This window comes from Akanthomyces muscarius, chromosome 5 (genome assembly GCF_028009165.1).
Source record: "Akanthomyces muscarius strain Ve6 chromosome 5, whole genome shotgun sequence".
NCBI lineage: Eukaryota > Fungi > Ascomycota > Sordariomycetes > Hypocreales > Cordycipitaceae > Akanthomyces > Akanthomyces muscarius.
In genome coordinates, this window is record NC_079245.1 from 3,657,730 (window position 1) to 3,671,748 (window position 14,019).

Below are 14,019 nucleotides of genomic sequence, written 5' to 3' on the forward strand. Positions count from 1 at the left end.
TTCTCTTTTTACTTTACTTTTTTCCCCCACTATCTGTATATCGGAATTCCGCAAGTAGTGCGGCGGGGTAACAGCGACATGCGAGGCCCGTCTGACGAGAGTCATGAGATGTAGAGTCGGCATGCGTCGATGTTGGCGACGGACCTCTTCATGATTGCCCCCTTTTTATGTAATAGCTTAGGTAGCTAGGAGCTTAGCGTAGTCCTTAATGTCTATTGTCTGCCAACATTTGCTCTGGGATCCCGCGCGTGGCTCGCCTAAAACTGCTTCTTTAATAAGTAAAAGCTATGAATGCGAACCCTCACTGCAACCTTGGGATATGCCTGTGCTGAGACTGGCCCGAACAAGACACCGCCGATCTTTCCGATTTGTCCGCCCTGCGAGATCCGCTCCACCCACTCACACTAGTTATCACTCACACTCACCCACTCACTTACACGACCAAGTGGACGTCAAGAAAACGCGCCGCTCTCATAGCAAAGAGGGATGTTTAGGATATCTGCATCTTGTTCCATTGCTATATTTGACGAGTGGTGTTTCTTGATCTGCATCATTTCTCTTATTTTAACTTTTTCTTCTTCTTTTTGTTCCCTTTCACTGTAACTCAAAGCTGCCGACCTCTTCACACCCTCGGATCTGCCATTGCCTGTATTTGGTACGTCAAGTATTGATAAAGAGAAACGCCTCGCCAACCGAGAACAGAAAAAGGGGACCACAGGCTGTTAAAAACTACAATCGCTTGAAAGTAACATTTATCCTGGTATCAAATCCCCCGCCTCTAGTGCTGCGTCTGCATTCCCCCCCAGCTCACCGTTGGCATATCTCACCATCTGCTCCTCGTCCGGGTTTTCAAATCTCCACCCTGTAAAACCCGGCAGAACCTTTGTGCACTCAGTCAGATCATTGATATTGTACACGCCGAGCAGCGACAGCCGCACGTACGCGCGCGCATAGTCCTCGTTCCACCGCATCTGTCCTGTGAGCTTCCCCGCGTACATGCCAAAGTACGCATTCGTGCGTGGATCCGTCGCGAGATTCCTGTCGCTGACAAAACGCACAATCTGCTGCGGGCACCTTTCGGCTATTGTTTCCCGAAAGTACACCGTGTCCCAGACGCCGGGGGTCGTGTCCTGTGGCGCGCCGGTCCTGTTGCGGTCGATGGTGGTCTGCTGGCTGGCCGTGTGCGCGCCGAGGAGCGCCACGAGGTCTTGCGCGGAAATCGTCTTGTCGGCAAACATGCGAAGGAGACTGTCGGCGGACGCAAACGCCGAGGGGAGATTGCCATGAGGTGCTGGCGTCGCATTGTCTTGGCGGCCGACAAAGGATCGGATCCGGGGCCCTTGCGGACAGACGACGGTGCCGACGGTGGCACCCATTTGGATGAGGTCGGCCAGACTGATGCCGTAGGACTTGTACTTGGCCCACCAAACGCGCATCTGTGCGCAAATGACCTCGAGTCCGCCGTTCTCGCGGCGCTCCTCGCACTCCTTGGCCAGGAGGATCGAGCCGTCAGCGCCGCCGCCCAATCCTGTTTTGCGCGACCATCCGCCGGCGTCGTGGAACCCGAGCCGAACGGCGCCGCGCGCGAGCTTGTTGCAACGACTCGCGGTGCCGACCATGGCGGCACTCAGTTCGTCGGCAATGTGCTTCCATATACAGCACGTGTCGGCGGCGCAGGCAGGGGAGTCTTTCATGGGGACAGCGTCGTAGGTGGACACGAGGCTCTGCGGGCTGAGCTGGCCGAGGAGGATGTGCTTGATGGCGCGGCCGGTCGGCGTGAGGCTGTGCTCGGAGAGGTGCACGAGGTCCCCGATGAGCTCTGGCTCTGAAGAGGGCGACGCGGCAGCTTGGCTACTGATTTGGCCGATGGTGTCTTTGATGCCGGGGTAGCTGACGACTGCTCTCACCGCCATCACCACGGCGGCGACATTGGCTGTTGAAACTTTCATTTCCTCCAGCTGTCCGAAAGACTCGATTTCTTGACAAAGCGAGTGAAGGAATTGGGAGCAGAAAAAAGTGTGGCAGCCGGCAACGCAGCCGAATGGAAACTATCCGGAACGAACGACAGTCGTCCTCAGCAACGGCGCCGTTGGGGCCCTGAGACATGATTTGATTACATCCCTCTGAGGTCCCATGCTGGTATGATTATTGCCTGCAGGACCCAGACTTTCCCCGGACCATGCGGCAAGGGTGACAATACGATACATTGGTCTTTTTCACACAAACTTTCGGCTGCAAAAGCGAACTTGGCCTCTTGTGGACTCAGCGCAGGCACAGGGCGACGAACGGTTGGGCGTTGCATTGAGCCAACATTTCTCGCCCTACTCATTTGCTGCGATGGAACCAAAAACCCCAGAACAAAAATTCCTCCTTTTGAATTTGCTTCGGCCATGCTGCTGGAAACCGCGCCGTCATGCCAGCGAGCGATGTCGAGTCTGTCGTGTGGACTCTATTTTCAAGGCTGCAACAGATGTGAGATTCCGGTGACGCTTCTGTCCTTGCAAAGTCCCCCTTTCCATTGGGCGCAGGACGGCAAAATACGGGGAGATTGCGCCCAATCTCAGATGCAACATCTCGTTACAGTTTCATTTTAGCGTTGCTGTCTTGGCACGTGCAGCTGTAGATCCTTGTACTAATAAATGCTCCAATTCGTCGCATCACTCGTTGAGTGGCGTGTTGCGAGCCAGTGTTTGGGGATCGAGAACGCCGGATGCTGGCTACTGCTGATCGAAAGAGTAATCCTTCTCTACTGGGATCTCGAGACGAATGCTTTTGTCCTATCACGAATCTTGCTGGCTAGTAATCGACCATAACTTGATGGCTGACCCACCGAGTATTTTCGTCTTGACCTTGCCGCCATTCGAGCCGCCCTGTGTGCTGTCAATATCGCCATCTGAAGGGTGTCGCCAAGCTCCAGCACAAGTAGCAACTACAGAGCCACTCGGGTGAACGATGGTGCTGCCTATTGGTGTGTCGCTCGCATCCCAGTCCCATTTTGGGTCAACAACGCCGTAATGCAGACCAACTTCATCCCAGACCTTGACTGACCCTGATTCTGTGCCAGCCCAGAGCTCGAAACCGGGGCCGTCATTTGAACTTCCAAATGTGTCGCATGTCAGTCGCTGCTGCGTCTCACAGTTGCGCCCATTTAAAACACTGAGAAGCTTTCCGTTGCCGCGGATATCATAGACAAGGAGGCCCGACGCGTGCCTTTCGTTGATGACGAGATATCTCCCGCAAGGGCTCCAGCTCGTTTGTACGATACCTTGGCCACCAAAATTTCTGCCGAACTCTTGTGTATCGGCATCCGCAATGTTCCAGTTGGCGACGGCCTTGTCCACGCGATACATGTCGTACAAGCCCATCCAGCGTGTCCATGTTCCAGCGGCTATAACACCAGCACCAGGAGCACCGGGAGGAGAGTCGGAGAGGGCTGATACTGTGCCCTTCATTCCCACGCCGCCACCTTTCAAGAGATGCCTCTTTGATGGTATGGTGTGGATAGTGTGAACAGGGCCACCGGAGCCAGGGCGAGAGGCATCAAAGTAGTCTATGCGGTTTGCCGAGCCACAGAAGAAATGGGTCCCCGGAGATGGCCAGAGCATGGAAGATGGTGTGATGTATGTTTCCGTCTCATGTCTCATGAGCTTGTACATGCATAGTGGCGCAGGCTTCTCTGCTTCCGTGGGAAAGGCATGGTAAAGATGCAGCGGGTGATCACGACTGCCGACGAGAAAGGTTTGCGTAGCTGGATGAGATAGAGAGAAATAGGGAGCCGGAGCGATGCACTGGGAGGGCTCCGGCAGCTGAATACTGGCCTGCGGCTGCAGAGGCTGGATGGGATCGGCCTCCAAAAGGTCGGACGGCAGGATAAAAGTTGCGACTTTGCTATCAGATGCGCTGACCAGCAGAGATGTGCCATCGGCTGTCCATTGGGCTGAAGAATAGAAGAACCTGTTGGCTTCTGTTTGGTCGGAATTGGCAGCACACTGTGCAATCAAGGCAGCAGAGGAGCCAGAAGCACTCTGCGTCTGCGGCTGGGCAACATCTTGTGGTTGCGTGGCCGAGTTCATAATTATCCAGTAGGTGCTGTTCCGTTTCAATCTGTATTATGGTTCGCCGAGATATATGCCATGCTACCTAGCCAAGGCTTCTCACAATAAGCATCAATGCATGGCCCTTGGAGCACCAGTCGGAATGGGGTTCGGTAACCAAGCAGATCGTCAGAGGCTGTTTGCAGATTTGCAGGTTTGACTTTGAACCAGTCGACTCCAATAAAGCCCACAGTTCTTGTCTGGGCGGTGGGGTATTGCCGTCACTGGACAGCACTGTAATTCCACTGGTTTTAGCGGCTGCTGAGTGACGTTGCAGCCAGAACGGCGTCCTGCTGGCCCTCAAAGCCCTGTAGGTACCTACCTTACAGTGACTGTGCCCGCTGGAAGGAGGCAGCAGCCCGCCTGAGAATACGTCATTTGTGCCTGATAGCCCATGCGCGCTGGCCCAAGTTCCGCCAGCCAGTTGCCAGCCTGTGGCAGCGTCAGCCTTCAGTGGCCGGCTCAGCCCAGCCAGCCCGGCCTGGCCGCCAAGCAACCAAGGCCCGCCTTTCCTCCGGCCGCACTGCCTGCCACACTGCCACTTGCATGATTGGCAATTGGATCCTCCACCCACACCCAACAAGGCTGCCTGCTGTCGCTGCCGCAGCGTAGCTTCTCTTGTGCCGCGACAAGCTCATCACCCGTCACCCGTCACCCGTCACCCATCCGCAGCAGCCTTTCAGCTCCACTGCTCTCGGCCTCTGTCCATACCTCCAGCATCTCAATCACGCACTCGTCGCGGCAGATATTTCAACACCTGCGCTCGCGATACACACACTCGTCTATCCACTTCCGCCTCTTCGCCAACTCGGAAACGCTGCCGCCAGCCGCCGAGTCCATCGCCGCCGGGTGACGGGCGGCCCGGATCCAGATTGCAACACAGAGCTCATCCGCCGAACCTGTCTCCCACCACCTCTATCTTGCACATCAGGGCGTTGTGGCGCCTTTGCTGCTATCATGGACTTCTTCAACGACGCCGCCTCGCGGTGCGACGCTTTCAGGACCCCTAGATACCTCGAGGTGGTCATTTCTATGTGCGTCATGCCTCTGTACGCCGTGCCCCCTTCGCCGCAGACTGCTAACATGTCCCTGAATATAGTTTGATCCTCGTCGGGCTTCTCGTCTCCTATCTACCACAGCACTATCGAATCATATCACGAGGAACAGCAGAGGGCATTTCGCCATACTTTGTGCTTCTCGGAACCACATCGGCGACTGCCGGATTTGCAAACATATTAACTGTCCCGCCCTCACGTGCGGCCATGAGCTGCTGCAAAGAAATCGAGAGCCTCGAATGCGCAGCTGGCATGCTTGGAATCGCCCAGCTTGGTGGGCAGTGGCTTTGCTTCACTCTCATGTATGGACCTGCCCAAACCGAGGCTGGCCCATTGGATCGCTGACATGTGTCTAGTCTCGTACTTTTCCTCATCTTCTTCCGCTACGAGGACGCTGCGGTTCCGCAGGACGAACTTGCTGGTGAATCACCAAAGTGGCAAACCGCTGCGGCCGTCGGACTGCTTGCTTTCTTGCACGGACTCATCACCATCATCATCACTGGCGTCTTTGCAATTGCCCTGCCCCAGCACCTAAACTTTTGGGCCCACCTTCTCGGCGTGTTGGCCGCTGCACTAGCTGCCGTGCAATACGTACCGCAAATCTGGACGACATACCATCTCAAGCATGCCGGCAGCCTCAGTATCCCAATGATGTGTATACAGACACCGGGTGGACTCTTGTTTGCTGGTAGCCTGTACATGCGACTGGGCTTGGAGGGCTGGAGTACATGGGCTATTTACCTGCTTACGGCCGCCATGCAGGGATCTGTGCTCTTCATGTGTGTTTACTACGAGCTTGCTCGGCGTCGCGAGCGTGCTGCCGAGCCGGAAGGCGCGCCTCTCATCAACGAACCCGACTCGCCTGTTGACCAATCTAATCAGCAAAGACCCATTGCCAACCGCACATACTCTGAAGGCTGGGAGCGCGGTCTGCCGGGACCTTTTACTGGGCACCCAGAACGCTACGCGGAAACCGAGGAAGATTTGGAGCATATCCAGGATCGCGAAGAGCGAGCGATTGCACGAGAGAGCCAGCCTCTGCTGAAACCCGGCGGCATCGGCAATCCGCACAAGAGCTACAAGTCGTCGAATCACCATTAGTTTGTTGTATGCATATGGCGCATCACGGATTCCTTTTCATTGTTAGTTTACTTTAGCTTAGAAGTAATGCTACTTTCAGCGTTAACTCTACATGCTTCCCGAAGCCGATCCTCGAACACCAAATCCTTGCATTGGCTGGATGCAGTTCCTCTGGGTAGCCCTCGTCTCCAGCGACATGCTGGAATATTCGCGGAGAAGGAACGCGTCAGTCTTTGTTCGCAAATTGATAAACACCATTTCTAGATACGAGGTCCTCTGTCATTAAAGTGTTCGCAGGTAGCGCTCATGAACCCTGCTGGGCTGTGACGCATCTTGAAGTGCGATCCACTAAATCGCTCCTCATGCCTTGCGCTAGCATGCTGATTGGCCGCACAACTCACTCGAGGACATCTAGCGCCCTGGCATGCACGCATGTCACGACAATGGAGTCATAAAGCCAGTTCCCCAGGTTTAAGCCCTCTCGGTCGTTATCATTTTCAATCCCTCATCATTTCGCAGCCCACACATTGATTGAGTGAAACAAAGAGCTCGTGCTGAGCCGGCATAGCGCATCGTTACAATTGTGACGCTGCATCTCTTCCGAGACCTCCTGCAACCGATCGAACCGGCCCAGTACTCGGACCCCTCCATACATACCTACTCGCTCAACCATGGCCATCGGCAGTCCGGCTCCCCCGCAGCACGCTGCGCAATCACCTTCGGTGCACAGCACCGGCATCGACATTGATGCGTGGACGATATCGGCACTTCAATCGCTCAGCGTCTCGCCGATCGCCCGCGGCACTGGCACGCCACTATCCATCCCGATTGACGAACATGTACTTCCGAAAACGCGCACAGTGACGGCAGATGGCCGAGCCGTCAAATTCGATACCGAAGAGGCCGTGACGCCGCCCCGGCGGCCCCCCTCGCGACGCGATAGCATGGCGCGCCGCGAGGCGCTCCTCAAAGGCAAGGAAGGCAGCCGTCAGCGCCGCCGCTGGGAAAATGGTAAGGGCCCTTGACGCAAAAGAGTGCACATGGCTGTGCGACCCAAAGTATGAAGACACCTCTGGTCTCGCTAACATCCGACAGACCGTCTCATTGGCGTCCCCAATGCGCAGCCGCCGCAGCCGACCGACTGGCAGGTCCAGCCCACGCACCCCATCCACGACGTGCCGTACCAGCTGGCGCAGTTTTGGGACCGCGGCGTGCGCGAGCGCGTCGGCGACAAGACGCGGCGCCTGCAGGCCACCCGCAAGAAGCAGCAGCTCCTTAGCGGCAGTGCTACGGGGCTGGGCGTCGGCGAGGTCTCGCGCGACCTGCGCGAGTCGGCCAAGCGGTCGCCCGTCGTCAAGGGCTGGGTGCGCGCGCTCGAGGAGCCGGTGCGGCAGTTTATCCACGCGCGCACCATGGGCGGCGGCGCGGAGCGGCCGGCTGAGGAGCAGGAGGACGATGATGAGCTGGACTCGGATGAAGAGGAGATTGTGTTTGCGGGCCGCTTGGATGCGATGCGCGAGCTGCGCGAGAAGAAGAAGGCGGCCGGCAAGCGGCGCGCGGCGCGCAGGGAGGTGCAGAGGGAGACGGTGGACGAGGGCGTCGTGTTTGACTCGTTTGGGGACGACGAGAGCAGCGCGTCGTTTAAGCGCTGGCTGACGCACTCCATCTCCGACTACTACGGCCTGGCGTCGAGGTCCGTCCTGGTGAGCGGCTCGTCGCACAAGGTGGTGTATGTTGGGCTGAAGCAGGCTCATCACATGGCGCCAGTGGCAGCCATCTCCAGGATGCCACGGCCTCTGTGGGAGCTGTGCTGAACCGGACACAACGGAAACGTAAGTTTTGCATTTTCTTCTTTTTTTCTTTTTTTTCTTTTCATTTTATTGTTATATACACGGGAAAACTTGGCTCCAGATGTCTGGTCTGCTTTGCAGCCGCCCTTTATACTTTGGCACCTAGACAGTTGGATACATGACCATAGAGTGGATACACATTTCAAAACACGCAATCTATTATCTTACGTCTTGCCTAGCGAGGTCAACTGCGAGGTGCGGCTCGCCGCTTCTTGACGCCTCGAAGGGTCATGAATGCTGAGACTAGCTTCGACGTGGCGCCCGGGTCGTTTGCACTCGGGAGGATGGGCGTGGGAGTCTTGGGTTGCGGCGGCAGAGTGTGAGACGATGACGGTGGCGCTCGCTCGGACGCCCTTCTCTGCAGCCGGAGTCTTACCAAGGAATCGAGCGAGTTCTTCAAGGGCGGTTGGGGCTTCGTAGCCTCCTTGGTTTCTGCGCACTCCTCTACTTCAACATCTTCGATGTTTCCAATGATGCCGATGAGCATAGGGGTAGTTTCCAGTGCATTTGTCGTTGGGTGCTTGCTTGGCTCTTCAAGAGCTTCTTCACCAAACTGACCACCCCGGCGAGGAGGAAGAGGTGTCCATGAAAGCGCTGCCTCCATGGTTGCGTCAATATTTAGTGGTGGGAGCTGCCTTTGGTACTCCCAATTGAGCGTACTGAGCATGGACAGCTCATCTGGTGTGATGTGGTTTGGACCAGACGTCGATAGAATGGGCAGGGGTATCAGAAGGTTGTCGATCCGATCCAGGATTAAAGCTATGCTCTGCATTTCGATGTCCTCATCGTCCTTCTGCTCGTCGTTGACGAAGAAAGCGTCGTCGAAGAAGGAGTTGCTCGGACTGCTGCGCCCATCGAGCTCAAGCGGATGTGTTCTTATTCCGTCGCTGGCGTCTTTGATACCATTGCCCGCAACTAGGGTCTTCACGTTGTCACCAGCTGTGAAAGCTGATCCTGTCGCAGCTTCAGGCACTAGATGGAGCGCTTGTGATCCAACTTTGTCATTATCACAGGATTTTGAGTTGGGCTGCTGTTCTATTTCCCCAAGCGGTGGCTCCGTAGCGCTTAGCAAAGTAGCCTTCTTCATGAAAAAAGTGTTCGGTGTACGGGCACGGCTGCTTCTTGGTGATTGAGGTGGTGTCAATGTATTTTCGCGCATACAAAATACCTGCGCAGAGTCAGAGTAGCTCGCACCACGAGCCAAAAGTGCTACTCTACCTCCTGATTCGTTTTGACTTCATCGTCACATATATTATGCCGGCTTTTCAGATTCTCAACCTGCTCGCTGTCTACCTTGTACTGGAGTGCTTGATGCAGCCGGTTGATGTGGCGTGGAAAGTCTAGACCTTCGTCTGTTTTCTGGTCCACCGATATGAGAGGGAGATATTGGGTAGCAAGCCAATTACTTGGAATAAACCCAAGGATGTCTGAAAGATGCTTAAAAACAATCGGCGAGCTCGGTCCCATTTCTGGTAATTCGAGTAGCAAGTCATGCAGGGAGCCTGATCGATAGGAAAACGGCGACCTTGTTTGTCGGATAGATCCTGGCTCACCCTGTACATCCTCAGTCAAGCGCTCCTCGTCGAATTCTATCGAATTTCTGGGAAAATCTATATTTTCACTCGGAGCAGCATCTTTGAATGATTCTGTGACTGGATCGTCGAGACAATTTTGGATGCTGGCCAAACAGCTTTGTGGCGAAAACGTGCCATGCCTATGACTATGGAACAGGCCATGTCTCTGTGCATATTTCAAGGCAGATTCTTGAGTATTGTTCATTTCATAGCCACCTTGAGAAGGCTGTCGGTATATTTCATGAGATGTGAATGCTTGAGTGGCGAATGAACGGCCGCCGATATGCCCTTGTGAGGACGACGCACCATTATCGCTGGAGGCAGTGATGGGGCACCGATCTGCAGCGTCAAAACCACTTGCAAAACCACATGATGATTTCTAGGCTACAGTTTGAGTAAACGCAATCTTCTTTTCATACAGAGGTCTCAAATAAACGAATCTTTAATTCGTACATCGCCGTCACTCTCGGAGTTTGTCTGGGATATTTTGCATCGACGGCTCTAAACTCCGGCACCCCACCAGCGGCAGCAGCAGGCAGCGCGGGCCAACGCCGAACGCTAAAGTTGCACCAGAGGCTGCTAGTGACGCACTTCTCTCGGCATGCAGCTCTTCTCGAAGCTCTTCGAGGGAGCATAACTTGCCTCCTGCAACGCACTCGTGCCATCCACCTTTCATCATGGCTTATGTGGCGCCAGTGCATCTGCCGACCAGCATCCGCCATGCGATCCGACTCCAATTCAGCTCCCCGGACCATGATGACTTGATTGTCGCGTACGTCTGCCCATCTTTCTGGTGCCGGCGTCATCGGGCCCTGCACTGGCAGTTTATCCCCGGCTTGATTGCTAATCAGCTCTTTTATTAGCAAAGCGAATCGACTCGAGATATGGCGCGTCACGCAAGAGGGCATGACGTGTCTGCACACCAAAGTCGTGCATGGCACGATATGCATGCTGCAGCGCTTGCGACCGAAAGATGCCGTCACCGATCTCCTCTTCGTCGGTACCGAACGACTGCAATACTTCAACGTCTCCTGGAATCCGGAAAAGAACGAAATGGAGCTCAACTATGAGGCTATTCACGACATTGCCGAGCCGTACATGCGCGAATCGCAAAGTCAGAACAAGTGCCTGGTGGATCCCACGGCGAAATACATGGTGATGCACATGTGGGAGGGCGTGCTCAACGTGTTCCGCTTGCCTAGTAGGCGCGGTGCATCTGACAAGCTCGAACAAATGGACCAGATCCGCCTCACGGAGCTGTGGATGAAGGACAGCGCGTTCATCCATAGTCGTACAGGCCATCCTCGCATCGCATTTCTCTACAAGACCCAGCTTGACCAGGAGGAAGCTCGTGTCGCCGTTTACAGACTGACAAAAGACGACAAAGGCAGCGATGTGTCGAAGTTCGACCCGCACAAGGATCGAGAGCTTGATCAAGTCATCGCCGACCCGTACGCATCCATGTTGATTCCTGTGCCGGTCGCCGAGGAAAAACGATACCATGTGCGAAAGACTGAAGGCACGAGGGCACATTTGGGCGGTCTACTGGTCGTGGGCGAGACCTTGTTGACGTATTTTGATAGCTTGACATATTCGAGCGTGTCATCTGCGCTCGACGAACCGAAGATATACGTCGCATGGGCCATGTACGATGAAACCCACTATTTCCTCGCCGACGACTACGGACGACTAGACTTGATGACTCTGGAAACCTACGCAGAGCCAACCGGGGTTGTTGTTACGGGCATGACTGTTGAGTCTCTCAGGTTTCCGGACTCCAAGGACTTGACCTCCCGGGCATCAAATCTTGTTTACATGGGCGACGGCATGCTTTTCGTGGCCTCCCACCACGGCGACTCTCAGCTCTTGCAGATCGATCTCGCCTCTCGTACCATGTATCCGATAAAGCTTCTTTCCAACAACGGACCGATTTTGGATTTTGCAATCATGGATATGGGAAATAGAGAAGGTGACAACCAGCAGGGCAACGTATTTTCGTCGGGGCAAGCCAGAATTGTCGCGGGCTGCGGTGCATACAGGGACGGGTCCTTACGCAGCATCAGAAGTGGTGTTGGGCTGGAAGATTATGGCATTCTGGATGAAATCCAAAACACAAAAGGACTGTTCACAATAAAGTCGCACGGCTCCAAGAAGGTCGACACGCTTGTTGCTTCTTTCGTCATGGAGACCCGCGTCTTTAGATTCGACGCAGATGGTGATATCGAGGAAGTCTATGAATTCGCTGGCATGAATTTAGAAGCTGAGACATTGGTCGCGACCAACTTGCCTAATGGGCACCTGCTCCAAGTCACAACATCAGAGGCCGCGGTCTTTGACCTTGAAAATGGCATGAGGATATCGTCATGGGCGACAGAAAGTGGTGGAGAAATCACAGCTGCCTCATGCAACGGGAAATGGGTGCTGCTTTGCGTTGACGGAACCATACTTGTGTCGTTGAATGTTGACAAAGACTTGGCAGCTTGCACACAGCGCTACCAGGGGACCAATGACTCGAGCCAGTCTGACCAAATCTCATGTTTACATGCCTCGCCGGATCTGAAAGACTATGGCGTCGTTGGGTGGTGGAACTCTGGCAAGATTACAATCGTGGATCTCTTGACACTCAGCGCCAAGCATGGTGAAACCCTTCAGCAGACTAGTGATGCCGCTTCAGTACCTCGCGACATATCGCTGGTCCAGCTCCATCCCCGCAGCGCATCAGGCCCCACACTTTTGGTTGCTTTGGAAGACGGAACTGTTGTCAACTTTAACGTCTCTGTTGAGGATCTCGCTCTGTCAGGTAAAAAGAGTGTCACGCTGGGGAGTAGTCCTGCTCGTCTACATATTCTGCCTGAGGGCGATGGCACCAGTAGCGTCTTTGCCACTACAGAGCACGCCAGCCTCATCTACAGCTCTGAGGGGCGCATCGTATACTCTGCCACAACCGCGGACGATGCCACCTATGTCGTTCCCTTCGATTCCGAGGCATTCCCCGACTCTATACTGCTCTCGACTGATAAACACGTTCGTTTATGCCATGTCGATAAAGAGCGCCTCACGCACGTCAAGTCACTACCAGTATTTGAGACAGTTCGACGTGTCGCTTACGCCCCAGGTGTAAAGGCATTTGCTCTCGGCTGCGTCAAGAAAGAGCTCGTACATAACGAAGAAGTCATCACATGCTCAGTGAAGCTCGTTGACGAAATCATATTCCAAGAACTTGGCGCTCCACTCCAACTCAATGCCTCTAGCACACTGGAAATGGTTGAAAGCGTCATCCGCGCTGAGCTTCCCGACCACACTGGTGCTCTAGTGGAGCGTTTCATTGTGGGCACAAGCTTTGTCACTGGTGAAGAAGTCGGTGAAGCCGGGGAGACACGTGGTCGGATACTGGTCTTGGGAGTAGACGAGGAACGCCAGCTATACACTATCGTATCGCACAATCTGAAAGGCGCGTGCCGCTGCTTGAGTGTCATAGATGAGTACATTGTTGCTGGTCTTTCCAAGACAGTTGTTGTCTACAGCTATACGGAAGAAACCAGCACCGAGGGCTCTCTGCAGAAGCTTGCGGCTTACCGCCCAGCGACCTTTCCACTGGCAATTGATGTATCTGGGAACATGATTGGCGTTGCTGATCTGATGCAGTCATTATCTTTGGTGGAGTTCACGCCACCAAAACATGGAGAACCCGCCAAACTAGAGGAGAAGGCTAGGCATTTCCAATCAGCGTGGGCGACTTCAGTTTGCCATCTGGATGATGAGCGATGGCTGGAGGCAGATGCGCAGGGTAACATTATTGTGCTGGCGCGGAATTCGGATGCGCCAACGGAGCAAGACCGCGGCCGTCTCGAAATAACGAGCGAGATACACCTTGGCGAACAGATCAACAAGATGCGAAAGCTGAATGTGGCGCCGACGGACAATGCTGCCGTATCACCAAAGGCGTTTCTTGCCTCTGTAAGTTGCTCGTATTGACTGCCGCATTCCGACGCTAACCATGAATTCTTTTACTTGTAGATTGAGGGCACGCTATATCTCTACGGCGACATTGCGCCACAATATCAAGACCTACTCATTACGCTCCAGACAAATATAGAGCAGCACGTCAAAACGGCGGGAGGCATCAACTTCCACGCTTGGCGATCCTTTCGCAACCAGACTCGAGAAGCGGATGGCCCGTTCCGGTTTGTGGACGGCGAAATGGTGGAGAGGTTTCTTGACTTGAACGAGGCAACGCAGGCTGAGCTCTGCAAAGATCTCGGCCCCAGCGTGGAGGATGTGCGGAACCTGATTGAGGAATTGCGTCGGATGCATTAATTCTGTGCAGAGTCATGCCAAGCAGAAAAGGCATGCACATTTCGTTTTT

The 14,019-nt window shown here is 54.6% G+C and overlaps 6 protein-coding genes across 6 annotated transcripts; 3 read left to right on the forward strand and 3 right to left on the reverse strand.

The window, feature by feature from the left end:
- Window positions 1-752: 752 nt before the first annotated feature.
- On the reverse strand, window positions 753-1,949 carry LMH87_010554 (uncharacterized protein; the record flags this gene model as incomplete). Its single annotated transcript, XM_056197729.1, has 1 exon — window positions 753-1,949. The coding sequence occupies one exon, from the start codon at window positions 1,947-1,949 to the stop codon at window positions 753-755; it is 1,197 nt and encodes a 398-aa protein (XP_056054749.1).
- An 831-nt stretch (window positions 1,950-2,780) lies between these two features.
- LMH87_010555 (uncharacterized protein) lies at window positions 2,781-4,073 on the reverse strand (the record flags this gene model as incomplete). Its single annotated transcript, XM_056197730.1, has 1 exon — window positions 2,781-4,073. One exon carries the CDS (start codon window positions 4,071-4,073, stop codon window positions 2,781-2,783), a length of 1,293 nt encoding a protein of 430 aa, XP_056054750.1.
- A 978-nt stretch (window positions 4,074-5,051) lies between these two features.
- LMH87_010556 (uncharacterized protein) lies at window positions 5,052-6,250 on the forward strand (the record flags this gene model as incomplete). The annotated part of the gene is made up of 3 exons (XM_056197731.1): window positions 5,052-5,128; window positions 5,194-5,451; window positions 5,506-6,250. The coding sequence occupies 3 exons, from the start codon at window positions 5,052-5,054 to the stop codon at window positions 6,248-6,250; spliced, it is 1,080 nt and encodes a 359-aa protein (XP_056054751.1).
- Window positions 6,251-6,900: 650 nt separating this feature from the next.
- Window positions 6,901-8,043, forward strand: LMH87_010557 (uncharacterized protein; the record flags this gene model as incomplete). Its single annotated transcript, XM_056197732.1, has 2 exons — window positions 6,901-7,240; window positions 7,325-8,043. The coding sequence occupies 2 exons, from the start codon at window positions 6,901-6,903 to the stop codon at window positions 8,041-8,043; spliced, it is 1,059 nt and encodes a 352-aa protein (XP_056054752.1).
- A 220-nt stretch (window positions 8,044-8,263) lies between these two features.
- On the reverse strand, window positions 8,264-9,238 carry LMH87_010558 (uncharacterized protein; the record flags this gene model as incomplete). The annotated part of the gene is made up of 1 exon (XM_056197733.1): window positions 8,264-9,238. One exon carries the CDS (start codon window positions 9,236-9,238, stop codon window positions 8,264-8,266), a length of 975 nt encoding a protein of 324 aa, XP_056054753.1.
- Window positions 9,239-10,330: 1,092 nt separating this feature from the next.
- LMH87_010559 (uncharacterized protein) lies at window positions 10,331-13,970 on the forward strand (the record flags this gene model as incomplete). Its single annotated transcript, XM_056197734.1, has 3 exons — window positions 10,331-10,425; window positions 10,517-13,610; window positions 13,671-13,970. The coding sequence occupies 3 exons, from the start codon at window positions 10,331-10,333 to the stop codon at window positions 13,968-13,970; spliced, it is 3,489 nt and encodes a 1,162-aa protein (XP_056054754.1).
- Between the last annotated feature and the right edge of the window lie 49 nt (window positions 13,971-14,019).